This window comes from Cricetulus griseus (genome assembly GCF_003668045.3).
Source record: "Cricetulus griseus strain 17A/GY chromosome 1 unlocalized genomic scaffold, alternate assembly CriGri-PICRH-1.0 chr1_0, whole genome shotgun sequence".
Taxonomy (NCBI): Eukaryota; Metazoa; Chordata; class Mammalia; order Rodentia; family Cricetidae; genus Cricetulus; species Cricetulus griseus.
The window spans coordinates 189,808,372-189,834,275 of NW_023276806.1; the positions used below are offsets into that span (position 1 = coordinate 189,808,372).

The 25,904-nt window shown below is 46.4% G+C and overlaps 1 protein-coding gene across 2 annotated transcripts in view; it reads left to right on the forward strand.

Moving 5' to 3' along the window:
* The first annotated feature begins 767 nt into the window (after positions 1-767).
* Positions 768-25,904, forward strand: part of Zc3hav1 (zinc finger CCCH-type containing, antiviral 1) — a 46,367-nt gene continuing 21,230 nt past the window's right edge. The window contains exons 1-5 of one of the 2 annotated variants that reach the window (XM_027391478.2): positions 768-1,455; positions 17,088-17,223; positions 19,271-19,523; positions 22,663-23,682; positions 23,875-23,973. In XM_027391478.2, coding sequence (XP_027247279.1) covers positions 1,148-1,455; positions 17,088-17,223; positions 19,271-19,523; positions 22,663-23,682; positions 23,875-23,973 — 1,816 coding nt within the window. In that variant the 5' untranslated portion in view covers positions 768-1,147. The remainder of the gene's footprint in view (positions 1,456-17,087; positions 17,224-19,270; positions 19,524-22,662; positions 23,683-23,874; positions 23,974-25,904) is intronic. The other variant, XM_027391477.2, reaches the window with a different exon arrangement.

Here is a 25,904-nt window from a genome sequence, read left to right on the forward strand (position 1 = left end):
GATGGGAAAACCCATTTTCTTTTCCAATTTGGGTCTGGTGTTTAGCGGCCTGCAAATTACTGAGAATATAGATGAATCAAAGAAAAGACAATTGTCCTAAATAAAAGATATTAGTCTCAATTTAACAAGGTGGAGGAATAGCAGACAGGTTTTTGTATTTCAATAGAAGAGTCTGGAAGGATATGTTGAGGGTTTTTTTATGCTAATGGCCTGGAGCAGCTGAATCTTCTAGAAGCTCCCTGGGGGATATGGATGGCTCTTTTAATTTCGTCTGCCTTTGCTTTCTTCAAAGGAAACCTAGTTAATATTTCTCCCTGCCTCTACAATGTCTTAAAGGGTTTACCTTAAAAATTATCTTCATTCTAAGCGGGAGAAGAGGATATTTGGAGATATTCTGAGCATGCCCGATGTGGCTTCCTACTGTCAGGGATTGATTAGCAGTTGGTTTGAGACACCAAAATTGGCGATTTTAGTTGGAAAGGCCAGAGAGGGTTAAAGAATGGGCCTTCAAATAGCTTCGTTGAAGGCAAAGAAGGGTCACAATCACGGCTCTCTAAGAGGAGCTCCGCGTAGTAGTCCCAGACCTGGTGTCTTCCGAGCTCCACCTGTTCGTTCAAGTTATTTCCGCAAGAGCAAGTCTGGTTAACAGCCGCGAACTTGAGTGGTTGCGAGCATTGACGACACCGGCAGAGAGCCGGGCTTGGAGGAAGAGCACACCAGGGTCAGCTCTTTCCGGCGCTGGGTGGGGCAAACTTGAGGACGCCTCCAGTGGACCCCCCCCAGGATGCGTCACTCGCCTCAGGCTTATCAAAACTCCACCCGAGCCCCACGAACATCTTTACTTCCTTCCTTCCCGGTAGCAGCCCGAACCGTGGGCATCTCACGTCCAGCCTAGAACCGCGGACCTGCCGGGCACAGCGCCGCTTTCTTCTTCCCATCCTCTCTCCGGCGCTGCTGACCTTAAATCTGACCCCAGGACCCGCCTGGTGAGGTCCGGCCTCGGCACGCCACGCCACTGCCGGAGTTGGAAAGCGAAACCGCTCGGGTCCGCGAACGGCACCGCCCGCCCGGGGCCGCCCGTAAGTTTCGATTCTCGGCGAAGCGCTGTCCCGCGCTGCGCTCAGAGCAGCGGCAGCCATAGCGCGCCATGGCCGACCCCGGGGTGTGCTGTTTCATCACCAAGATCCTGTGCGCCCACGGGGGCCGCATGACCCTGGAGGAACTGCTGGCCGAGATCGCGCTCCCCGAGGCGCAGCTCCGCGAGCTGCTGGAGGCGGCGGGGCCCGATCGCTTCGTGCAGTTGGAGATCGTAGGCCAGACCGGGGTCACTCGGTCGGTGGTGGCCACCACCCGAGCCCGCGTCTGCCGTCGCAAGTACTGCGAGAGACCCTGCGACAGCCTGCACCTCTGCAAGCTCAACCTGCTGGGCCGGTGCCACTACTCACACTCCCAGCGGTGAGTGCACCGCGAGTGGCGGAGGCTCTCTGCCGGTGGCCGGGGACCCCGTGGGGCTGCTTCCTGGGGCAGGCCGGGGCAGGGTGGATGTCGCTTACTCCCCTGAAAAACCTCCCTTTCCCTCTCTCCCTCTGTCTCCCCCAGACCCCCTAGGCCAGTGGTCGTCCACCTTCCTAATGGTGCGGCCCTTTATTTAATACAGTTCCTCGTGTTGTGGTGGCCGTTGTTGAGAACCGTAAAATTCTCATTGGTGCTTCGTAATTGTAATTTTGCTACTGCTATGAATCATAATGTAAATATCTTTTCCCAACCCCGAGAAAGGGTCTTCCGACTCCCAGGTTGAGAACCACTTTCCTGGGCCAAAGCGATATTGCCTAACAGACTAGACAGCCCTTTCCGTCTCCCACTAAAATCCTAATTAAAGCACTTTTGGGCCAACCAGATTTTGGAGGAGTTGCAGGTAGATCTTTTCCTCCTTGCTACCCCAGTCCCCCAGCTGGGGGTCTCCCCAGAACCCCAGCACCGTTGCGCACTGTGTATCCCGAGCACCTACCCGGACCCGCTGTGACCCTCCAGTCCTGGGATCCCCACGTTCCCCTGGCCAGAGCGGCCCCCCTCGAGATTACCAAAGATGTAGTGGCCTCCTAGCCTCCCAGCTTAGTCTGCGTGGTGGCCTGCACGGTGACCAACCAACCCGTTCTTGCGACCCACTCTCAAAATTCCTTGAAACAATGTGGTTTAACTTCTCAGGCAGCTGCTTTTGTTCCAACTTGATTCTTCTTCGCTTCCTAAATATAGGCGTTTCCAGGCTTAAATCAAGCCTTTTAGTTAGCTGTCTTCCAAAATTCTCTGAGAGGGATCACTCGCTTGGATTCACCTGTAGTATCTCCGGAGACAGCTTCTAAACACACATACCCTGCGCAGGCCTGTGCTAGGAATCCTGCTTCTCCATCTCCCGCGTCTGGGGAACCAGTGTTCTGCTCACATGAGCCAAACTCCCCCCAGACAGGCTCTCCGACCTTACACCCCCCCCTTCTCTAGTTTATATAATTTCTCATCCCTTTGCCCTTTCCTCTTCCAGGTCTCACTTCTGAGTGTTGCAGAGGAGGTATATGGTTCTTTCAGGCTATCGTATTTACAAACTCTCTCTCTCTCTCTCTCTCTCTCTCTCTCTCTCTCTCTCTCTCTCTCTGTGTGTGTGTTGTGTGTGTGTGTGTGTAGAGAGAGAGAGAGAGAGAGAGAGAGAGAGAGAGAGAGAGAGAGAGAGAGAGAGAGAGAGTGGTAGTACTGAAGACCTGCATGCTAGGCAAACACCCCACCACTGGAGAGGTAAAAAAATCTTTTTGAGCCAGAGTCTGAGCAACTTGCCCAGGCTGGCCTCCAATTCGCTCCATAGCCCTTGAACTTGGGTTCCCTCTGTCACATACTGCCAAGTGGCTGAGGTTACAGGTCTGTCCCTTCAGGCTCACACTTATGCTCGGTTATTTTTTCTGGGTAGAGTATTTTGCACGCTTTTTTGGTTCTTAAAAAAACTCGGAAGGCAGAGGCAGGCGGATCTCTTGTGAGTTCGAATCCAGATCCTCAAATTTTGTTTTGTTTCCAAGATAGGGTTACTCTGTAGCATTGGAGGCTGTCCTGGAACTAGCTCGGTAGACCAGGCTGGCCTCCACCTCACAGAGTTCTGCCTGCCTCTGCCTCCCGAGTACTGGGGTTAAAGGTGTGAGCCACCATCGCCCTGCGATCTTCAAACTTTTTAAACCAGACACTATAAAAAAAAAAAAACAAAACAAAAAAACACCACCTCCAAAGCTACAGAGAAACCCTGCCTCAGAACCCTCCCCCCAAAAAAACCCTCCAGTTACCTTGATTTTGTGTGTATCAAAACATACAAAGGAGTGTTTTAAATGGATGGAGTAGTAATATTTCTTAAATAATTGGGAACAAGAATTCATTTAGCTCATTAAGTATTTAAAGAAATGCTTCAGTGTGCCCCTTTATTTAAATATTTAATGTTCTGATGCAACAGTTTGAAAGCCTTTCTGAGTTACCGGAAGTTATGCTTAGGAGTAGGCATCTAAGTTGCTTGCAACTGAAGAAATCGCTGACTTTGGAGGAAGTGGTTAGAGGTAGAAAAGGAAAGGAACATTCTAGCACTGTACTGAATAGCAACAGGGTTAGAACGCTTCGTGATTCTTTTTTTTTTTTTTTTTCTGTCATTGCCTGTTTTGAGAATTTCTTCAGTAGTGGTTGGCTTTTAGTTTTAAAAGTTTCAGCGTTTCTCTACACAAGTGGTGGTGGTACATGCCTTTAATTTCAATACTCGGGAGGCAGAAAATTCCTGTCTCAAAAACCAAAACATTAAAAAGGGAAAAAGTGGGGAGGGGAGACTGGTGAGTCTCCACGCACCCATCCTTTTGATTTAGCAGTTGTCAGAATGTGGCCTCTCCATCTCTATCCCCAGCTCTAGGGTTTTATGTTAAAGCAAATTCCAGTGATTATTTACTTCCTAAGTATTCAGTATCTCTAGCAGATAAAGATTGTATTTTATTAGTATTCTCACAGTATAGTCATTGACCACTTAAAAAAAATGTCTCTAGCATCTGTGGTGGTATACACCTTTAATCCCAGTACTTGGGAGTCAGAGTTTGAGGCCAGCCTGGTGTACAAAGTGAGTTCCAAGACAGCTAGAACTGTTACACAGAGAAACCCTGTCTCGAAAAACAGAAAGAAAGAAAGAAAGAAAGAAAGAAAGAAAGAAAGAAAGAAAGAAAGGTCTCTTACTCTTTCTGTCCTCCCATTAGTCCAGGCTGGTTTAGAGAGGTCTCTTACTCTTGCTGTCCTCCCATAAGTCCAGGCTGGTTTAGAGCTCCGGTTAGGCCGGGGAAGACCTTGAACTTTGATCCTCCTACCTCCACCTCAGTGCTGGGATTTTACACTTGGTGGCCACGGCAGATGTGTGGGGTGCCTGAGACTGAACCCAGTACCTCCTGCTGCTAGCAAAGCACTTTGCCGTGGTTACTCTGATACATATCCAATATGTATCAAATACAATTGTTTCTGTATTTTGAAAGATTATATAGAAAAGGGATGATTTGGTCTGTTCAAGTTTGAATAGAGATAGACTCTCCAGAGATTTCATTGTTTAGGGGTGAGCAGTGTTTCTTTGTGTTTTTTGTTTGTTTCACTGGGTAGCTCTCTGTGGCCTGGAACTTGCTTATGTAGACCAGGATGGCCTCCAGCTGACAAAAGTCCACCTGCCTCTGACTCCAGAGGGCATGCACCACCATAGCTGGCTAGAGTGTTTATTTTTTACTAGTATGGGTGTTTTGCCTGCTCATGCACCGCTGTCACGTACCTGGTGCCCTCTGAGGGTGGAAGAAAGCGTCACACCACCTGGAACTGTGGTGCATCACAGACCACTGTGAGCCGCAGAGTGGTGCTGGAAATTGAACCCGGGTCCTCTGGAAGAGCAGCCAGTGCCCTCAACTACCTGGCCGTCTCCAGCCCTGCTCTCCTCAGAGTCTAGGCATTTTTTGTTTGTTTGTTTGTTTTTTGTTTTTGGAGACAGAATTTCTGTGTGGCTTTGGAGGCTGTCCTGGAACTAGCTTTTGTAGACCAGGCTGGTCTCAAACTCACAGAGATCTGCCTGCCTTTGCCTCCTGAGTGCTGGGATTAAAGGCATGCGCCACCAACACCCGGCCAAGAATTTTTGTTTTAAACCAAGTTTGTTTTTTAGTATTTTCCCTTTATTGACTCCTACAAAATTTTGTCTTCTAAAACTTGACATAGATTAATGACTCTCTTGAATCACTGGCTGATGGGGTCAGTTAACCTTTTAATATACACAATGATATACTGTATTTGTATTTTGTCGTGTAATTTGTATTTTTGCTAGTCTTATAATACTTTCTCAGTAGTACTTCTATTTATAGCTATAAATTCCCCTGTCTCGGTGTTCCTGTCTTTTGTAATGCTTCTGGCTATACATTTTAGTTGACAACAGGGCTTTCCTAAGTAGGCTGTATATACTTGTTTGGGCGCTCAAGTTGGGATATTTCTGTTTGCTTTGCTGACATCATATTCTCAAACCTGAAATTCAAGTCCCAGGTGTGACACAGACACTAATTATGCAATAAGCTCGGTAGAGACGACAGCTAAATTAGTTTTCACCATAGCACCTGAGAAGTCTGCAGTACACGTCTGAAGACCAGACGTATCTCTGCCTCTGAGGGCTGGGATTAGAGGCATGTGCCCTGCAAGTCCTTCCCTTTTAAAAAGTAATTTAACGTTATTGTTATTGTTTTGTATGTGTGTGTATAGGTGTACAATGTGTGTAGGGGATTACATGTGTGCCATAGAACACATGTGGAGTTTAGCACAGTTATGTGGACTTGATGCCCTTCTTTTTGTTGTTTTGTTTTGTTTTGTGTTATGAGACAGGGTCTTGCTAGGTCTTGAAAGCTTGCCTTAATCTCAAGAAAAAAAGAATCCTCCTGTTTCAGCATCTTGGGTAGTAGTATTAGAGGTATACAGCATCACTCCAAGCCTTATAAATTCTGTCTTGGGACTTGAGAGATGGCTCAGCAGTAAAAGCACTTTCTGTTCTCCTTGGGTTCTGTTTCAGCATCAGCATGGCAGCTCAAAACCCTTTGTAGCCCCAGTTTTGAGGGATCTGAAACCCTCTTTTCCTGGAGGCCACCATAGTTTGTAACTGGCAGAGGTGACAAGTCAACCCTATTTGTGTGACTTTAGCTTCTCCATTGTCTCGTAGCATACAGCACACAGTATACATCATTGTGGTCTTTGACTAACTGATTACTCTGCTCACAGGCATGAGTTCTGGTGAACTGGTTGGAGCAGATGTCTTAGGGTTGTTTTGTTACTATGGTTTCTGTCAGTGTGGGTTTTTTTTTTTTTTTTTTTTTTTCTGGGCTCTTTCCTGTTTTTAAGGTATTCATGGCTGAAACTTCGGTTAGGTGTGGGGCCTGTGATATGGCTCATGAGGTAAAATGCTTGCCTTGCAAACCTGGTCATCTGAATTCTATCACCAGACTCCACAGAAAGATGGAAGAAGGAAATCCAATCCATAAAGCCGTCCTCTGGTTTCTAGACACACTCTTTGGCATGCAAGTGCGTGCACGCACACACAGACACACACACACTGATAATTGTTAAAAGGGATGTAGAATAAATGTCTTTACATTTTTGCTCGTCTCTTACAAAATGAAGAGCCTGAGAGACCTCGGCATTCTTGTTTTCACCCTTTGGTCCCATTCTTTTTGCCTGTTTCCACATCTACAAACCAACAGGTGATTGGGTTAGTAGGGTATTTGTAGAATCTGTGGATTCGACCAACTGCTGATGGAAAATATGCATGGGGGAAGCCTGAATCATTGTTTTCCAAACAATCCAGCAGAACAAGTATTTACATAGCATTTCCATTGTCTGGGGTATTGTAAGAAGTCTCAGGGTGACCATGAGAGGGTGTGTGTGGGCTGCATGCAAATACTGTGCCTGTTACCAAAGGGAATCTAATATGGACTTTGGCATTGAGGGGAGGGTTACTAAAGAGTGGCTCTTCTTGCTTCATTTGTTCTTACTGGTTCAGCATGCTTCACCTGCTCTATTTTTTTATTCTATTTTTGCCTTGAGCTCTGGGTTTTATGGGTCTTGGTTCTGGTCTTTGCCAAGTCGTATCCCTGCCCAATTTTTTTTTTTTTAAGATTTTATTTATTATATATACAACATTCTGCTTCCATGTATATCTGCACACCAAAAGAGGGTACCAGATCTCATAACAGATGGTTGTGAGCCACCATGTGGTTGCTGGGAATTGAACTCAGGACCTCCAGAAGAGCAGCCACTGCTCTTAATCTCTGAGCCATCTCTCCAGCCCCTCCCTACCCAATTTTAAAAGAATACCCGAAGCCTACACCGTGCTTGGGGGGTCCTTGGGCCCATAGACTTCTCAATCATAGTTCTAGAGTCTACGTTATGTTTTCTTGGAAGGAAATTACATATGGAAGGAAATGGCTCATACAGCCTTGTTCAGGTTGTCAGTTCCGTGGGTATAGGGAGAACCTGAGGAGAGAAGTAGCTAGTGGACTGGAACTGCTATCTTCCACTCTGAGACTGAGCAGTCTGAGAATTCTAAATTCATTACAGACATATATATATATATATATATATATATAGAGAGAGAGAGAGAGAGAGAGAGAAAATATATTAGATTTTTCTATGTAGGTGTTTCACATGGCCCTTCATTTACATCTGTGCTATAGACCCCACAAATTTTAGAGGGGGACTATTCTGATTTATTAAAGTATAAAGCTTTTTTCTCATTATTAAAATTGAAAATGTTTCCAATTGTTGTGCCACTAATCATGATCTTTGATTAATTTGATTATGTTTCTTTGTGCACATCTTCCCTATAGAATTGACAATGGGATTTCCAAACGTACCTGAAGTTTTATGAGATGATGATGCTAAATTGTTTTCTAAAGAGTGTGGAAAGCCAGGTAGGTGGCCTTTAATCCCAGCACTCGGGAGGCAGAGGCAGGTGGATCTCAGTGAGTTTGAGGCCAGCCTGGTCTACAAAGTGAGTTCCAGGACAGCCGGGAATGTTACCCACAGAAACCCTGTCTCGAAAGAGTGTTTGTGGATCTGGGCGTTTTGGGACACACCCTTCATACCTGCACTTGGGAGGCAGAGGCACAAATTTCCAATGGCATATAAGACCACTTACTGGGAGCATAAATGGGCCAGCACACTGTCTCTTCTTTCCTAGAGATAGACTCTCGTTGCATACCCCTGTCCAATGTAGAACTCACCCTGTTAGACCAGGCTGACCTCAAACTCATATAGATCCATTTGCCTCTGCCTCCGAGTGCTGAGGTTAAAGTCCTGCACCACCCGCTCTTCATCTTTTTGTGGGGGTGGATTGGGAGGGTGGTATTTGTCGGTCTCCACTCTTGATGTAGTTGAGAACAACCTTCTATATCACTCTGAATTTTTTAAGTTTGTTGATTTGATGCATTTATTGGCACTCTTTTTTGGGTCATTTTAGCATAGCATTCTGTTTGTGGCTTTTTTTTTTTTTTTTTTTTTTTTTTTGAGACAGGGATTCTCCGTGTAGCCTTGACTGGCCTCCACTTCAGAGATCAGCCTGTTTCAGCCTCCCCAGTGTTGGAATTAAAGGCCTGAGCCACCACAACCAGCTCATGGTATTTGTTTTGTTTTGTTGTCTGTAAGGTTCTTTATTTCATGGTTTTTAGAAAACTTACTCTGTATATTTGAGTGCTCTGCCGGCACATACACCAGAAGAGGGAATCAGATCCCACTATACATGGTTGTAGCTACCATGTGGTTTCTGTGAATTGAACTCAAGACCTCTGGGGAGAGCAGCCAGTGTTCTTAACCACTGAGCCGTCTCTCCAGCTCCTGTTGTTGTTTTTTTAAATAGCTAAATGCATTTTTTAATTTCGTGTCAATAAGCACATTATGGCTTCTTTGTTTTATAGTTACATAACTACTACCATTATCAAAAGCCAGAACACTTTCTTATCCTCCAGAAAATGCCCTCACACCTGTTTCTTTCCTACCCCCATCTTCTGTTTGTACTTAGTCTGTTCTGGACCTGTCCTCTTCCTCTTCAGTAGCATCACAGTGCGGCCTCTGGGGACTGCCTTGCTCCTTTCAAGCAGTGTGTTTTCAGAGCTTGTGTTTCAGTTGAGCAAGTGACAAACAGTTGGCTTGGGTGTATTTTCTCAGAGGAGCCCTCCTGGGAAGCTCTTCCTGTCTGTAGAGTCAGTCATTCCTCAGGCCCTCAAGGCACACTTGCTATTTTCTGCAACCTGTTGACCAAACAGGGGTGCAGGCCAGAAGAATCATTTTGGAATCTGTTCTATTTCAGATTTGCTTCATGTTTTTTAATTTTACTTCCATCAGACTTGATACTCAGTGTCGGCAATGTTCTTCATTGCCGACAAAAAACGATCTAAGAAACTCCATATAAGTAATACTTACAATGATTAAAAAAGCTTTTAACAGGGACAAGCATTGTGCTGTGTAAGTACTGGCATAGCCCATGGCTCCATTGGGCTTCTACACAAGCATTTTGACAACAAATACTTTCTGCTTTTATGTTATATTGAGATGGAAGGGGAAAAAAAAGAAAACCCTTTCATTAAGCGTAACTTCATTTTCTTTTCATGAACTGGAAAGTTCTGATTTACTCTCTAATCCTAATGGTATTTTCTTCCAAACAGGAATCTCTCTGATCTTTACCTACAAGTTACTTTGGACTAGGCAAGGCCTGGAAATGGAAAGAGGAGGAAAAGATTCTGTGAGACCGAGGATGTCAGGAACAAGAAGAAACAGGCAGGCCTTGAAGTCTGTTTAGTGAAGGGTGACATTGAACCTTTGATTCTCCTTTCTCTTGTCTCCTGAGTGCTGGCGTTACAGGTGTGCTGGGCTTGCAGAAGGTGTGTGTTGGGGTTATAGATGTGTGCGTGGATTACAGGCATGTAACTGGGGTTACAGGTGTGTACCTGGTTTACAGGTATGTGCCCCCATGCCAGGTTTTAGAAGCCAGACATTTTAACCATATTGGAGCAGGGGAGCTGAGCTGACTTGGAGAGTATAGCCCATTTCATGAGCCTTTAACTGCTCAGCATTTCAGAGAAGAGAGTTTATGTTTTAGACACTCATGCCACCAGACTGAAGAGGGAAGTAGCCTTCAGACTTTTTGATTCCTCACCTTTTTTTTTTTTTTTAAGCTTTGAAGGCTGTCCTGGCACTCGCTCTGGAGACCAGGCTGGTCTCGAACTCACAGAGCTCCGCCTGCCTCTGCCTCCCGAGTGCTGAGATTAAAGGCGTGTGCCACCAACACCTGGCTTGATTCCTTACTCTGGTCAGAACATATGCAGTCAGTCCTTAGAGTCCTTTGGGGAGGGATCTCTGGTACAAAAGTCTCTAATACAGAATGGCGTAGTTTTTACATGTGAACTCCACATACCTTCCCACATCCTTAAAACCACCTCTGGATTATGTGTGCCACCTAATACAATGTAAACGCAGCATAGCTGTTTATACTGATGTATTGAAGTCAGGACAAAAATCACAATCTGTGTGAATGAAGACTGAGGACATGGCTGCTCCTAGGTATGGCTGGGGAGGTTTACTGTAGATAAGAGGGTGAAAACAGCCCCAGGCATCTGGATTTCCAGGCTGTACCCGGCCCTGAGAAGAGAAAGGGAAGAGCAGAGAGAGACAGCAAGAGAAAAGAGAGGAGCCTAGGACCTGGGGACCTGAGACCACGAGAGGCAAAATGGCTGGGTTTTATTGGAAAAGAGAAGTTGGGGCAAGGGAAGGAAGGGGAAGTCAGAGGCTGCAGAGATGACGGTAGGGGACACACACACACTGCCAGCCTGGATAACCCTCCACCACGTACTTGTGAGTAGGGAGAGACTGGCCGCACATGGAATATCTTAGCCGGATGCTTCCCTTACATACTGTGTGTGTGTGTATGTGTGCATGTATATGTATATATGTGTATATACACACACACACACTTGTTTTTGTGTGTGCCTGCCCACATGTGTGTGCGCCACAGGCAGGCAGGCAGGCAAGTACCCACAGAGACCAGAAGAAGGTATTGGAAATCCTGGAACTGGTGTTACAGGTGGTTTTGAACTGCTCAGTGTGGATGCTAGGAACCAGATTGGAGTCCCCGAGAGAGCCCTAAGTGCTCTCAACTGCGGAGTGGCTTCTCTAGTCCTAGACTTTTAACAGTAGGTATGAATCAGGCACGGAGATTTTGTTTGGGTTTTTTGTTTGTTTGTTTTGTTTTGTGGCGGGGATTGAACCTGAGACTTCACACATGGTAGTCAAGTGTGTAACCACTGAGCTAGGTTGGACATGGCACGGGGAGGGAAATTTTCCAAGTCTGTAGGAGATCTGATTGGTACCAGTTTGTCTCCCCCTCCACAGAAGTGTAGACTTCACGGATCTCTGTCTCTCAGCTCCCTCTGTCTGCCCTCATCATCCTCTGGGCCTGGGTGCTCTGATGTCACTTCCTGCTGCAACTTCAGGGGTTCTGCCATGTTGTGACAGTTGGCTGAGCTCCGGGAGTGTTGTGTGTAAGGCAGTTGTGGACAAAGCCTTTTAATCCCAGGCTTTTCCTCTGTGTGTCCTTGGTTGTGCTGAGCTGTTCTTTGACTCCGTCCCATTGAGTGTCACACATTGGGTGACCATCCTTAGTGGCTGTGTAACCTGGCTGTGTAACCAAGAGCATCTTAAGTACAAAGAGAATGGGAGTCCAGTGCTTTGAATGCTTTATTAGGGTTGTGTAGGTCATATTGCTCACACATCCTGGTTCCATTTCTACCTGGCTTGTATTATGGTTTGCTATTTCCTGTTTCCTATGCAAATAAATCAGGCATCTGTGTGTTTATCAACCTCATGGGTTATAGGGGAACACCAGGGCTAGGGGGAGAGGGAAAGGCTATTTCAATGTTGTTTCCATCAAAACTCAAGACTCATAGGTTTTCTTGTGTTGTAATCTTCTGGTGAGCAGCTGATTTGCTTACTGAGGGGAACACACCCAGCCTGGAGCCTCACCCAGAATTGAAAAGCCCAACCCCGGGCCCAGAAAACATATTAGACTCTCTTGGGGCCTCACACCAGTGAGATTCAAGCAGTCTGTAGGTGTGACTGGGTTCAGACATTTTAAAACAGTCCTCAATTGGGGATTATGTGCTGCCTGGGACAGAAACCATTTTCCAGGCTAGATTGGTAGGCCACACCCTTCAGGGGGGACAGGGCGGGTGGGGGAGTGTGGCCTGCTGGGTTAAAGCAACATTTTGTTTTGTGGCTAGAAGGCAAAGGAGAATGGTCATTTATTGTTAGGCTTGGGGTGTCAGAGATGCTCCATCTTTGCTTCTTTTTCAAAGTTACCATTTCCTGTGACAGGAGCTTGCTTGCTTGTGTATCTGCGGGGTGCCAGCAGCGCTCTACAAATGTTTGCATTGTCCTAGGCAATTCATGCAGGATTGTAAACAACTCTCTTTCTGTCTGGGGGGGGGGACGCACCCGAGGCTTTAATCAACCCTCTCCCCAAGAGCCATTGTCCCCTGAGGGGAGGGAACCATGGCTACTTCTAGCATCACCAGGAAGTTCCAGCCCCCTTCTTCAGACAGACTGTTTCAGAACTGGCCTGGGCCCCTGCCAGTCAGTCTGGCAGACCCTCTGGATCTAGACTATTCTTTTGTATGCTGTAAGTGAAGCCTCACCTGGCAGGTCTGGGATGGGACCCAGAGGTTGCATTTCTGACAGCGTCCCTGTTGATTCCCTCAGAGGAACACTTTGAGAGACACTATCCCTGGGCGACTCTGACGCCAGTCCTGGCTGTCAGCTGTGTGTCAGGGTTCTGAATCAGACCGAATGGTGAGGAAAGGAAAGGAGGCTTCAGCCTTAGCTCTAATTAGACCGGCAGCTGAGCCTTTCTCATCCCTCTGCCCGATTGAACTTTAGCCTTTATCCTTTTACTCTGCACCCAGTTTTCTAGTAAGGGGGAGCAATGGCTTCAGACTTCCCCACTTGTTTCGTTTGTAAGTTTCTGAGCTACCCACGTTCAGTTTTGCAGATTAGAGGTCTCTGTCCCCTTCCCTTCCTCTTGCCTTTGACATCTGAGTTTAATGACCTGCTCTTTCCTGTTACCCACCTCGCTCTTGAGGTTGCAGTCTGCTGGGCCTTAGTTGCCCGAGTTAGGGTTATTGTAATTGCTAAGCTCCCAGGCAGGAAACATGATAGATTTTAATTTCTGTATTTCCTTAGATAGTCAGCAAGCACAAACTGCCTGCCTTTGTGGCTGATTGCTGTACTGAAATGAGAACCAAGATTAAAAACCTGTTAGAAGGGCTGGAGAGAATGGCACAGAGGTTAAGAGCACTGGCTGCTCTTCCAGAGGTCATGAGTTCAATTCCCAGCAACCACATGGTGACTCACAATCATCTATATTGAGATCTGGTGCCCTCTGCTGACATGCAGGCATACATGCAGGCAGAATGCTGTGTACATAATAAATAAACCTTACAAACTAATAAAATCCTAAAAAGCAGTGGAGGGGCTGCGTGGAGCCTATGGGGGAAGCAGCAGAGCCTGCTGGGGATGGGGTGCCAGCCACATCCAGACTAGACAGATGCAGCAGACGGAAGCTGAGTTTGAGGTGAAGACCTAAGGATGGAGATGAGAAATAAAAAGCAAAACTGGAGCCATCAGAAGGACAGCATCAAGGACAACAGGTGGCCTAAACCAACTCTTCTTTTAGACATCCATGCCTTGAGTGGGCTTCCAAACAGAGGGAGCCCCATAGGCTCTCTGTGGTCAGGATGTCTGGGCTGGACTCAAAAGGAAAGCAAGGATTCTCTACTCTTTGACTAACGGTTGTCAATCTCAGGAGATGTCAAAGTCAGGAGATGGAACCTGTTTGTCTGTGGGAGTGGGGGTGGCATTACCCACTGAGCCACTGTGCTGGCCCTGGGCAGGTGCTTCAGATCTGTAACAAACAGAACCTTAATGGGAATGGCTATGGGACCAGTGAAGTGAGGCCTCTCGGTGGCAAGGTAAGGGAACTCCTACACCTCTTGCAAAGCTATAACAGGGTGAGGGGGAGAGGGCTTTTCTGCTTAGCAGTCTCCTCAGATCCTCTCTGTGGCTTCAGGGTGATAAGGTGGAGTTTCTGCCCAGCTGCAAGGGTTCTTGGTGGGTAGAGGCTGGTGGGAGCCGTTATCTGAAACCACAGAGCAGAAGCTGTAAGTTAGCAGGGCTGAGGTCAGCCTTATCAAGGAGCAGCAGAGATACACTACAAGGCATGGTAGGCAGTGGGGAGGTGAGAGGCGGGCTGGCTGGGAAAATGGCAAGGATGGACGCAGGCCGTGAGCAGCCCTTCACCTTTCCTTGCCAAAAAAGGGCCTGGAAGGGCTGGCTGGCCAGCTAGTGGTCAACGGGCTTGTGTCTGTAATTTTTTTTAAAGGTTCTGGTACCTCTGGAGGCTTAATAACATTCCTGTAAGTGGTGTGTGTGTGTGTGTGTGTGTGTGTGTGTGTGTGTGTGTGTGTGTGTGTGTGTCTGTCTGTCTGTCTGTCTGTCTGTCTGCATTTCTGTATTTCTGTATGTATGTGTATGTACAGGCACACACATGTTTGTGTAGGGCCTCATTCCTCAGGAGCTGTCCACTTTATTTTGAGACAGGTTTTGTCCCTGAGTTGGAACTCATCAAGTGACTGAGTTAGCTGACTACTGAGCTCTAGGGATCTGCCTGTGTGCTTCTCCAGGCCTGGGATTGCAAAGAAGCTAGTCAGGTGGCTTTTTTTTTTTATGTATATTTGAACGAAGGTTGTCATGATGGCAAGGCCTGCACTTTACTGATGGAGCTGTTATCTCTAGCCCACATGGATGATTTCTCAAAACTAATTCTCTGTCTTTTTGCTCATTTGTTTTTCTTTTTTGAGACAAGGTTTCGTGCAGCCCTGGCTGCTCTAGAACTCCTTCTGTAGACCAGGCTGGCCTCAAACCCCATCTGCCTGCCTCTGCCTCCTGAGTGCTGGGATTAAAGATGCGAGTGCGAGCATGTGTGTGTGTATGTGTGTGTGTCACTACCACCACCTGGCAAGAGTAATTCTTAGAGACTGATTTCCGCCTGGATGTTTATGTCAAAACCCACCAGTTTCAAGAAAATCATTTTGCATTTCAGTTTGCCAGGAGTAAACAGCTGAAAAATAGTAGTGGGGCAGGCAATATTTAGCAATGAAGGACAACTGTTAAAGGGAAAATTTTAATTAAAAATTGGACTAAGCCCTTCAGTTTTCTGTCCAGAACCAGATATTTTAACACAATCTCAACACAGGTAATATGTAGTATCATTTATAGAGGCAACAGTTATGTGCTATTTTACAGAAATTGAGACACTCTTGAGTAACATTTGTATGTACAAAAGTAGTTAAGCTCATTAAGGATCTTCTGAACAGGAGTAGCCAACATTATTGTGAATTGTTTGTGCTAATATTTTATGTTGTAAAGGACACATAAATGATCACCATTGGTTTCAAAACAAAACAGATTAGTCAAAACAATATTCTAAGAATGAACCATCTGGTGTGGGTGCTGGGAACCAAACTTGGGTCCTCTGGAAGGGCACTGAGGGCTCTTGTGACCATTAGGCCATCTGCTAGCCTCTTGGTGATGTTTGCTCCTCAGTGGGCCATGACTTCTGAACAGGTTGTTTCTCATTCCTATGCGGTTTTTTCTTCTTTCACAGCTATGTGCAAAAGAAGTATTCTAACAGCTAAGGTCAGATGTTATGTGTGCATGAGTAAAGAATTGTGCACCCTCCTGATTTAGCTGTTTGGTAAATATATCACCATTGCTATCATCATCATTTTACTTACTAATAAGTTTTTTTGTTTATTTGTTTGTTTTTTTGAGACAGGGTTTCTCTGTATTGCTTTGGAGCCTGTCCTGGAACTTGCTCTTGTAGGCCAGGCTGGCCTTGAACTCACAGAGATCCGCCTGCCTCTGCATCCTGAGTGCTGGAATTAAAGGCGTGCACCACCAACACCTGGCACTAAATTTTTTTTTTTTTTTTAAGTCAGGGTCTCTCTTTGTGGCCCTAGTTGGCCTGGAACTAGCTATGTAAATAAGGCTGGCTTCAAACTCCCATCTATGCCTCCCAAGTTCTGGGTTTTAAATCATGTGCCACACACTTCTTTCTTTCTTTCTATGCATTTCCTTTTTCTTTTTATTTTTTTTTTTTAATTCTGAGGCAGAGGCATGCAGATCACCGTGAGTTTGAGACCAGCATGGTCTGGTATCAGGTGTCAGGCCAGCTGATATTATCCAGTGAGACCTTGTTTTTGTTTAAGTACATATTTGTGTGTGTGCAATCAAACTGAGGTCATCAGATTTGTATTTGTGTGTGTGCAATCAAATTGAGGTCATCAGGTTTGTGGGCAAATCTTAATTTACTTTTACCCATTGTGCCATCTGGCTGGACCAGTGTACCTTTGAAAATTGCATTCTTTCTGCAGGATTGATTAACCTGTGTTAATGACTGAAGGCCACACACTTATCTTTGCTGAGCAAAAGTTTAATCTACCTTAGACACGCTAAGCAGGTGCTCTACCACTGAAATCCACTCTTTCAAAATTCAGTTCTTAATTTTAGGCTAGCATATGAAGTAATGGATTTGTCATTGGGGGATTCTCTGAGTAACAACCATGGCTGGCCTTGAACTCACAGAGATCCACCTGCCTCTGCCTCCTGAGTGCTGGGATTAAAGGTGTGCGCAGCCACCACCACCCGGCAGGAATGGATTTCATTATTGTGCTTTCATGCACCCATACTATCACACTTTGGTCTTATTTGTTCCCCTCTCCCAAGGCCCCTGCCTGCCCCACCCCCATCCTCATGGTAATTAGTCCCTTTCTTTCCCTCCTTCCCTTCCCTTAGAACTCAGGATGCCTTCCTCCCTCTCTCCCCCAGTCCTCCTCCTACATCTGTGTCCTGTGTCTGTGGCTGCCTTCTTTTCATGTCTTTTGTGAAATGCAGGTACTGACAGGTCTCCTTTTTTCCAGGAACCTTTGCAAATATTCTCACGAAGTTCTCTCGGAACAGAACTTCCAGGTCTTGAAGAATCATGAGCTCTCTGGGCTTAACCAGGAGGAGCTGGCAGTACTCCTGGTCCAGAGCGACCCGTTTTTCATGCCTGAGGTAGGTCCTGATTCCCAGTTTAAGCAGCGGGCAAGAGTGTTATGAGCAAACCAGGCCTGTGATGCTCACCTCTAATCTCAGCAACCTTGGGCGGCAGAGGCAGACAGATCTATATGAGCCTGAGACTAGCTCTGTCTCCATAGCAAGTTCCAGGCCAGTCAAGGCTACCGGTGAGACCCTGTCTCAACAGATTTGGGTCCAGATCCCAGCACCACGGGGTGCCAGGAATTCCATTGAGAACAAGAATGGGTTGAAGACAGTCGTAGTCAGATTGGTTGATGCTTTATTATTACATCAGGGTGGCCTTTGAATTGAAGTTGTAAAGATGGAGGTACATGTTGTATTGCTGTACAAGAGAATGATAGGAGAGAACTGACTCCCCCAAGTTGTCCTTTGTAGCTCAAAATGTCCTGAAACTCTCTCAACTAGCCTATGCTAGTCTTGAACTCCTGATTCTCAGGCCTTAGCTGCTACATGCTAGGATTACAGGCAATGTACTATACGTCCCTGCTCCTTGGATGTGTAACTTTTTTGAGACAGGGTCTCACTGGGTAGCTTGAACTCACAGATATCTACCTGCTTCTGCCTTCCTAGTGCTGGGATTAAGGTGTACACTTCCTCTCCTGGTCATTGTTTGTCACAAGTCATACAGGGCTCCTCATCTAATGGTTTAAATACTAGCCTCACACTCCTTATTTTGTATAACACAGTCTTCTGTTTTGTCGTTTACTCTGCTTCACAGCAGATTTTAGGCAGGCCAGCAGAACAACTATTTTCCTTCTGCTGTTGAAAAGGAAACAAGCTAGAGGATTGCTGGGCCCATAAGGTCCCCCTGCTGATTCGTGGACCTTGGCCTTTAAACCACCTGCCTCTGCTTCCCAAGTGCTGGGATTAAAGGCGTGGGCCACCTCTGCCTGGCTCTGGTCTCTGTCTTCAGCAGGAGCTCCACCTCTGCAGAGTTGCATGTTTAGAGCAGCAGTCCTCAACCTTCCTAACGCTGCGACCCTTTAATACAGTTCTTCGTGTTGTAGTGACCCCCCAACCAGAAAATCATTTCACTGCTGCTTCAGAAATGGAGTTTTGCTGTTATTTTGAATAATAATGTAAACATCTGATATGCGATTCCCTAAAGGGTTGGGACCCACAGGTTGAGAACCATCGGTTTAGATAGACTGTAGTCAGTTTCCTTACTGAACTGGCTATGGTGGAGCATGCCTGCAGTCCCAGCATTTGGGGATCTCAGAGGAGGACTGTCTGTTAAAGTCTAGCCTGTGCTACATAATACAACCTTGTCTCAAAAAAACTGAAAACCAAGGCTGGGTACAGTGATGTGTGCCTTTAATCCCAGCTAACAAAAACAAAATGGAAAAGGGGTGTGCACACCTTTAATCCCAGTAGCTGGCAGGCAGAGGCAGGTGAACCTCCAAGAGTTTAAGGCCAAGCCTGGTCTGCATAGAAAGTTCCAGGCCAACCAGAGCTACGTAGTGAGACCTGCCTCCATCTCTTTATTTTCCTCTTCTGTTTCTTCTTCCCACTACCCCACCCCCTCACATACAAATCATTTGAAAAAGTCCTGCGCTGGCTACCAGAGACCAAATGACAAAAATCCCAAAGTTGCAGGTAAGATACACATGTCTTTTTAACTATAGAGTAAGTCAGGATCCAGACTAGACTTCCTCTTGGGCTCCTATATGCATCTGATTCTTCCAAGAATTACCAAACTCATCACTGTTTTTTTCCCTTATGTTTCTTTTCTTTTAAATGTGAGGTTTTGCATTGAGCTTGGTGACCCTCTTTGCCTTGGCCTCCTGAGAGCTGGGTTGTAGGTGTGCACCACCATGCACGGTTGTCATCTGTTGACTGGTCTGCATATTCTCCCCTGTCCCCAAATGAGTCCCCAGTTCATTCCATCTCCTCAAAGAGGTGGGCTGTGTGTGCACTGTTTCCTCTGGGTACACCTCTGCTTTTTACAGGAAGGGGGCTCGTGCATTTAACCGGCATGGCAGGTAGAATATATTCTTGCCTCTTGTTCTTCCCCCCTCTGCAGATATGCAAAAGTTACAAAGGAGAGGGCCGCAAACAGATATGCGGACAACCACAGCCATGTGAGAGACTCCACATCTGTGAGCACTTCACCCGGGGCAACTGCAGTTATCTCAACTGCCTCAGGTCTCACAACCTGATGGACAGAAAGGTGTTGGCCATCATGAAGGAACACGGGCTGAGTTCTGATGTGGTCCAGAACATCCAGGACATCTGCAACAGCAAGCACTCTCGGAGGAACCCACCCGCCATGAGAGGTGTGCCTTTTCCCCTTTTAATTGTGTGAGCTTTCAAATAGAAATTAACAAGGAAAGAAATTACCTGTGAAACCTCAGTTTTGCTATACAGAAACCTCATTTTTCCCTTCCACACCTTTCCATACACACACACCACTTCAATATAATCGAAACAATGATTTGCAAGTAGCTATAGCCCCTGGTTTTAAAGTAATTACTTTCCTTTAAATATATTTTTTAGATTTATTTTATCAGTTTTTTGTTTGTTTTTTTGCAAGGGGTGGGACGGATTTCAAGACAGGATTTCTCTGTGGCTTTGGAGGCTGTCCTGGAACTAGCTCTTGTAGACCAGGCTGGTCTCCAACTCACAGAGATCCGTCTGCCTCGGCCTCCCGAGTGCTGGGATCAAAGGCGTGTGCCACCACTGCCCGGCTGTTTTATCATCTAAAAAATTGTGTATGTGTGATTCGTGTGGCAGTTGGCATAGGTATATGCATTTGAGTGCAGGTGCCTGCAGAGGCCAAGACGTCAGCTCTCCCCAGAGCTGGGGTTGTAGGCAGTTGTGAGTAGCCCAACATGTCTTTGTGCTAGCAGCAAGGATGTTCCAGCAGTGATCCACCCCCCACGCCCTCCCTTCATTGTTTGAGGCTACTCAGTGTCCACACTATGGCTTCACCCCATCTTGTTTATTCAGTGGTTTGCTGATGGAGGCTTGCTTTGTTTCTCCGTGGTAGCCACTGTGGGGAGAGTGCCACCATGAGTGTGGGTGCTAAACTTTTTCCTTGAGACCCAGCTCCCGGTCCTTTCAGGAGTATAGCCAGTGTCCAGATCACTTTCTAGATGTGATAATTGTTTCGACGAGCCGCCAAGCTGTGTTCCGTAGCATCTCTGCCACCCCCCCAACCCCCCCGTGACACACAAGGTTCAGACACCACCAGAGTTTTCATGAAACACTGTCCTAGGGGCCAGAAGTGGTGCCATTTGTTAAGCATTTTCCTATTATATACCATGGTGCTCTTTTAATTTAAATTAAGTTAGGTTATTGTCTTAGTTTGGGTTACTATTGTTGTGATGAGCAAAGTAACTTGGGGAGGAAAGGGTTTATTTGGCGTTTGCTTCTATATTGCTGTTCATTATTGAAGGCAAGCAGGGCCGGAACTCAAGCAGGGCCGGAACCTGGAGGCAGGAGCTGATGGAGAAGCCATCGAGGGTGCTGCTCTCTGGCTGGCTCCTCATGCCCTTCTCAGTCTGCTCCCTCCCTGCTTTTGTTTTTCAAGACAGGGTTTCTCTGTGTAACAGCTCTGGCTGTCCTGGAGCTCACTTTTGTAGAGCAGGCTGGCCTCAGACTCACAGAGATCTGCCTGTCCTGGCCTCTGCCTCCTGAGTTCTGGAATCGAAGGCCACCACTGGCTGGCTTCAGCCTGCTGCTTCCTTATAGAACTCAGAACCACCAGCCCAGGGGTGGCACCACCCACAGTGGACTGAGGCTTCCCTCATCAATCATTAATTAAGAAAATGTCCTACAGCTGATCTTATAGAGACATTTTCCTCAGTTGAGCTTCCCTCCTCTCAGAAAACTCCAGCTGTGTGAGGTTGGCATAAAATTAGTCAGCACAACTATATTGTTTGGGTGTGTGTGCCACATATGGAGGTCGGAGGACAATTTACAGGAGTTATCTCTTCCCTCAGATTAAACCCAGGTTATTCAAGCTTTGTGGCAGGCACCTTTACCAAATGAGCCATCACGCTGGTCCTCCTTGTCTTTGTAAAGTAGATACAGGATCACCTGACACTAAGGTGTTGCAGTTATCCAGTGGAAAAACTACATCTTGTGTTTTGCGAATAATTTATAGTTTACCGGAAACTTTCACCCAGAATACTTCATCCTTATTCCTCACATCAAAACTATGAACAATGGTGGGCTTATTAACCTCACTCAGGCACAAGGACTTGGAAACGGTTAAGCAGCCAGGCTTGGTGCACTCCTGTAATCCCAGCACTGGGAGGCAGAGCTAGATGGATCTCTGTGCGCTTGAGGCCAGCCTCCTGGTCTACAAAGCAAGTTCCAGGGCATCCAGGGTTCTGTTACACAGAGAAACTCTGTCTTGAAAAACCAAAACGAGGAAGAAGAAGCAAGCAAGCAAGAAAGTCAGAAGTATTAAGCAGTTTTTATTGCAGGCAGCTTTGAATCATGCTTAGAACATGGAACAGCACCGGGAAGATTGAATCCAAAGCTACGTTTTGTTTTGTTTCGATTTTCGAGACAGGATTTCTCTGTGGCTTTGGAGGCTGTCCTGGAACTACCTCTTGTAGACCAGGCTGGTCTTGAACTCACAGAGATCTACCTGCCTAGGCCTTCCGAGTGCTGGGATTAAAGGCGTGTGCCACTACCGCCCAGCTGCCAAAGCCACGTTTTTTGTTTTGTTTTGTTTTGTTTTGTTTTTTGAGCTGAGCATAGAGCACACGCTCCGTTTTCACACTGGAGCTTGACTTCAGCACCATAGTGCTGTGAGCGGGGGTGTCTGCAGAGACATTCTGGTTTTCATGTGTTCTGCGTGGGTTCACTGTGTGTAGCAAAGATCTGTGTTTATTGTCCCTTCTAGTTCACCTGTGGAGTTAGCCATCATGATAGGAGGAGTTTTGCTTTAACTACATGACTGTACACATGCTCTCGTAAGCATACAGAAACCCATAACTTCCAACCCCTTTTCCAAAGTGGACACCATATATGTACATCTCCCACCCAGACTTCACACTCTGGCCCTTTCTTTCCATCTTCTCAGCTTCCAGAAGATGGGAACCATCATTTTTCTAGAGAGAAGACCCTACTTCATCAGTCTGACTTTAGCTTTTCTTTTCTCTTCAATATACATAATGTAGGGTAGGCTGGCCTAGAACTTGCTGTGTAGCCTCAGCTGGGCTCCCGCCTCAGCTTCCCAAGCACTGGGATGGTAGGCATGAGCCACTATGTTCCACCTTCAGTGTTGACTTTGGATAATACATTTGAACTTGAGGGGAACTAGAGGAGGAAGTCTGGAATCCAGCTCCATCCTAAGATCTGTAGCCCCAGTTGAGAACTCGGCTCACACGCCTGGACAAGCGAAAGGAACATCGAGGTAGGATCCGAGCTTGAAGTTCTCTTTCGGTTTCTCTTTTTCAGCTCCCCAACCACATCGCAGAGGCCGGGCCAGAGGTAGAAGCAAAAGCAGAGACCGGTTCTTTCAGAACAGTCTAGAATTTCTCCCAACTGTCTCCCCTGCGGAATCTGGTCCACCTAGCCCAGATGCCACTAGCTGTAAGGGTTCCCTGGAGGATGTATCTGCAGATGTCACTCAGAAGTTCAAGTACCTGGGGACTCAAGACTGTGCACAGCTTTCTTCAGTGTCACCTAAGGCTGCCGGTCTCCGAGGAGCAGGCCTGAAGTTTTCAGAGAATGGGGACCCAGGTGGCCTATTTTCTAGGAGTTGTTCTGATTCATCCTCAAATCTAGCTGCCAGCGGCTTTCATCTCGATGTGACACAAACACTTGAAGCCATGGCCAAGAAAACAGATAAGCTTTCTGGGTACCACATGGATGTCAAGAACAGAAGTAAGGCCCATGACAAGCAGCATGTCCCTTTTTTTGATAGCTGTGCTGGTGGGGCGAAGATGGAAGGAACAGCCTCAGGAATTCTAGGTAACAGGGCCACAGCCAACGGTCTGGGAGAAATATTACCTAGCAACCATCGGAAGAGTGCGGGTAACCTTCTGGATCTCCAGATCACCAGCAGAGTCGCCGACAGCATCGCCGACAGCGGCCAAGACATGGCATTCCTGGGTGGTAAATATGGAGGAAACACAGTCTGGGCTAGTAAGTCTACCCATAGTGACCCAAATGGCTCCAGTCAAATTATGAACAAAACTCCTGATGTCTCTAAAAGTAGTGCCACTGGCTTTGGTGTAAAAGCAGCAGTCACTGGAAGAAAAGAAGCTATGAGCTTTGGAGGTCAGAGTCTGAGAAGCCAGGTCCTGGCTATGCCCGAGGAGATCACTGCCGCTGTACCAGCCAGCAGGCTGCCTCAGACACCTCCACCTTCCTCAAGCCACAGAGTTGCAGCCTCTGAGATCCTTGGCAAGAACTCCACACATGCCACTGTGAGCCCAGTTTGTAAGCCCTCAAGGAGGACCTCAGACTCTGAGTGTAAGTTACAGTTACCTGCCTCAGAATTGCAAGTGTCTTTGTTTCATTCTGCAGAGGGACTGTGTGGACTCTTAGGGGCAGCCCGTGAACCCCAGGGTGCTTGCCAATGTAGATGCGGTTTCTGGTGGTTTTCTCACTGTGAGGGCAGACATCGTCAGTGATGGCACACAGGCATCCTCTTTTGTCTTGCAGATCCCCTGTTCTCCATCGCAAGTTCTACGTCCCCTAGGATGGATGATCATGGACCAAAGGAAATCTGTCAGGACCACCTGTATAAGGGTTGTCATCAGAGTAAGTTGTGTTTTCTGAAAGATCCTTTAGCCACTGTGAATACTGCTTTGAGCATGGCACACACCAGTGCTTGCCCAAGACTACACTGCGGCTTTGGAGTAAACAGATAATGAATTGGATCATAGGGTAATTCTGCTTTGATTTTTGTAGAAAACATTTTCCATTATGGCTTGGCTCTTTCCCTACTCCTTCAGTCTTTACTCTCTCTTTTCTCGTCATTCTTTTTCAGATGATATTTTCACAAACACCTGTTGCCCCCATTCATTCTTCTCCCTCTTCTACCTCACCCCCTTTCCAACAAGTCCTCCCTGGGTATTCATGTCCCTTTTTTTTGTAACGAGCCACTGAGTTTAGTCAGGACTGCTTGCACAAGTGCACAAGGCCGAGTTCGGTTACTTACAGGGCACAGCTGCTTACTAGTATCCCCCACCACTGAGGAAGACAACTCCTCCTCCTCCAGAGCTGTCTTTCTCCTCCTCCTCCTTCTTTGTTAATGACTTTTTTAATCCTAAATCTCAAGCAGCCCCATTCTTTGATTCCCTCTGTGGTGCCTTTTATTTTAAAGTAGCCATGTATCTTTTAAACATTTTTACAGTGATTTAAGGTGCTGGAGAGATGCCTCAGAGGTAAAGAGCACCTGTTGATCTTATGTAGAGGACCTGGATTAAGTTCCTGGCACCCATATCGCAGTTTTACAACCATCTGTAACTCCACTTCCTCTTCTAGCATCCATAGGCATCTGGATTTAAAAAATAAAAAATCCCAGCAGGGAGCTGGAGAGATGGCTCAGAGGTTAAGAGCATTGGCTGTTCTTCCAGAGGTCCTGAGTTCAATTCCCAGCAACCACATGGTGGCTCACAGCCATATATACTGAGATCTGGTGCCCTCCTCTGACCCACAGGAACACATAATAAATAGATCTTAAAAAAAAAGAAAGAAAGAAAAAAGAAAAAAAAATCCCAGAAGATTATGTTTATATATTCACACACATACGCATATATGACAACAATAATAATTAGAGAAAAGGAGGCCATGAATTCAAGGCCATTCAGGTCCAGGAGGTGAGGTGCAAGGGGCCCTGGAGGGAAGACAGGAAGGAACAGAATGATACAACACCTACATGGAATTTCAAAAATAAAACAAGTGTGACACTGGTAATTTGAAAAGCCATTTTCCGTATTCCTGTGGGCTGGGATTATAATCGTTCCTCACTCAGCAAGGGTCCATTCTAGCATCTTCCATCGCTTGGGCTAGGAGCATAAACTTAACGATGATGCAACTTTTCTTCAATGTCTGTAATTAAAGTGGGCACCAGAGTAGCCACAAGCAGGAAGGCTGCTTAAAATAAGCAAATACCTGGCATCTAGCCCAAATTGTGTATCAGAATTTAAGGAATTTAAAATACCAGACAGATCATAATGGAATAACAGTAGTTACTGGGATTCATCCTAGTCTCCCTAAGGTGACTCTTAGGTAGAAAGAAGGCTGCCACTTGCCCTAGAGTTCCTTGTCTAGGCCAGAAGAGGGTATCTGGTCCCTTGGACCTGGAGCTACAGACAGCTGTGAGTCACCATGTGGGTGCTGAGAATTGAACCCAGGTCCTCTGGAAGAACAATCAGTGCTCTTAACTGAGCCATCTCTCCAGCCCAGACTTTTATTTTCTTTAAAGATTTATTTATTATGTATATAGTATCCTGCCTGCATGTATTCCCTGCAGGTCATAAAGAGGGCACCAGATCTCATGACGAATGGTTGTGAGCCACCATGTGGTTGCTGGGAATTGAACTCAGGTCCTCTGGAAGAGCAGCCAGTGCTCTTAACCTCTGAGCCATCTCTTCAGCCCAACTTTTATTTTCTAATGGTTTTCCATTAGAACCAGAGTAGATGACGTGCAATCCAAGCAGGGGTCAGCGTGAGTGAAGGGATGGTGG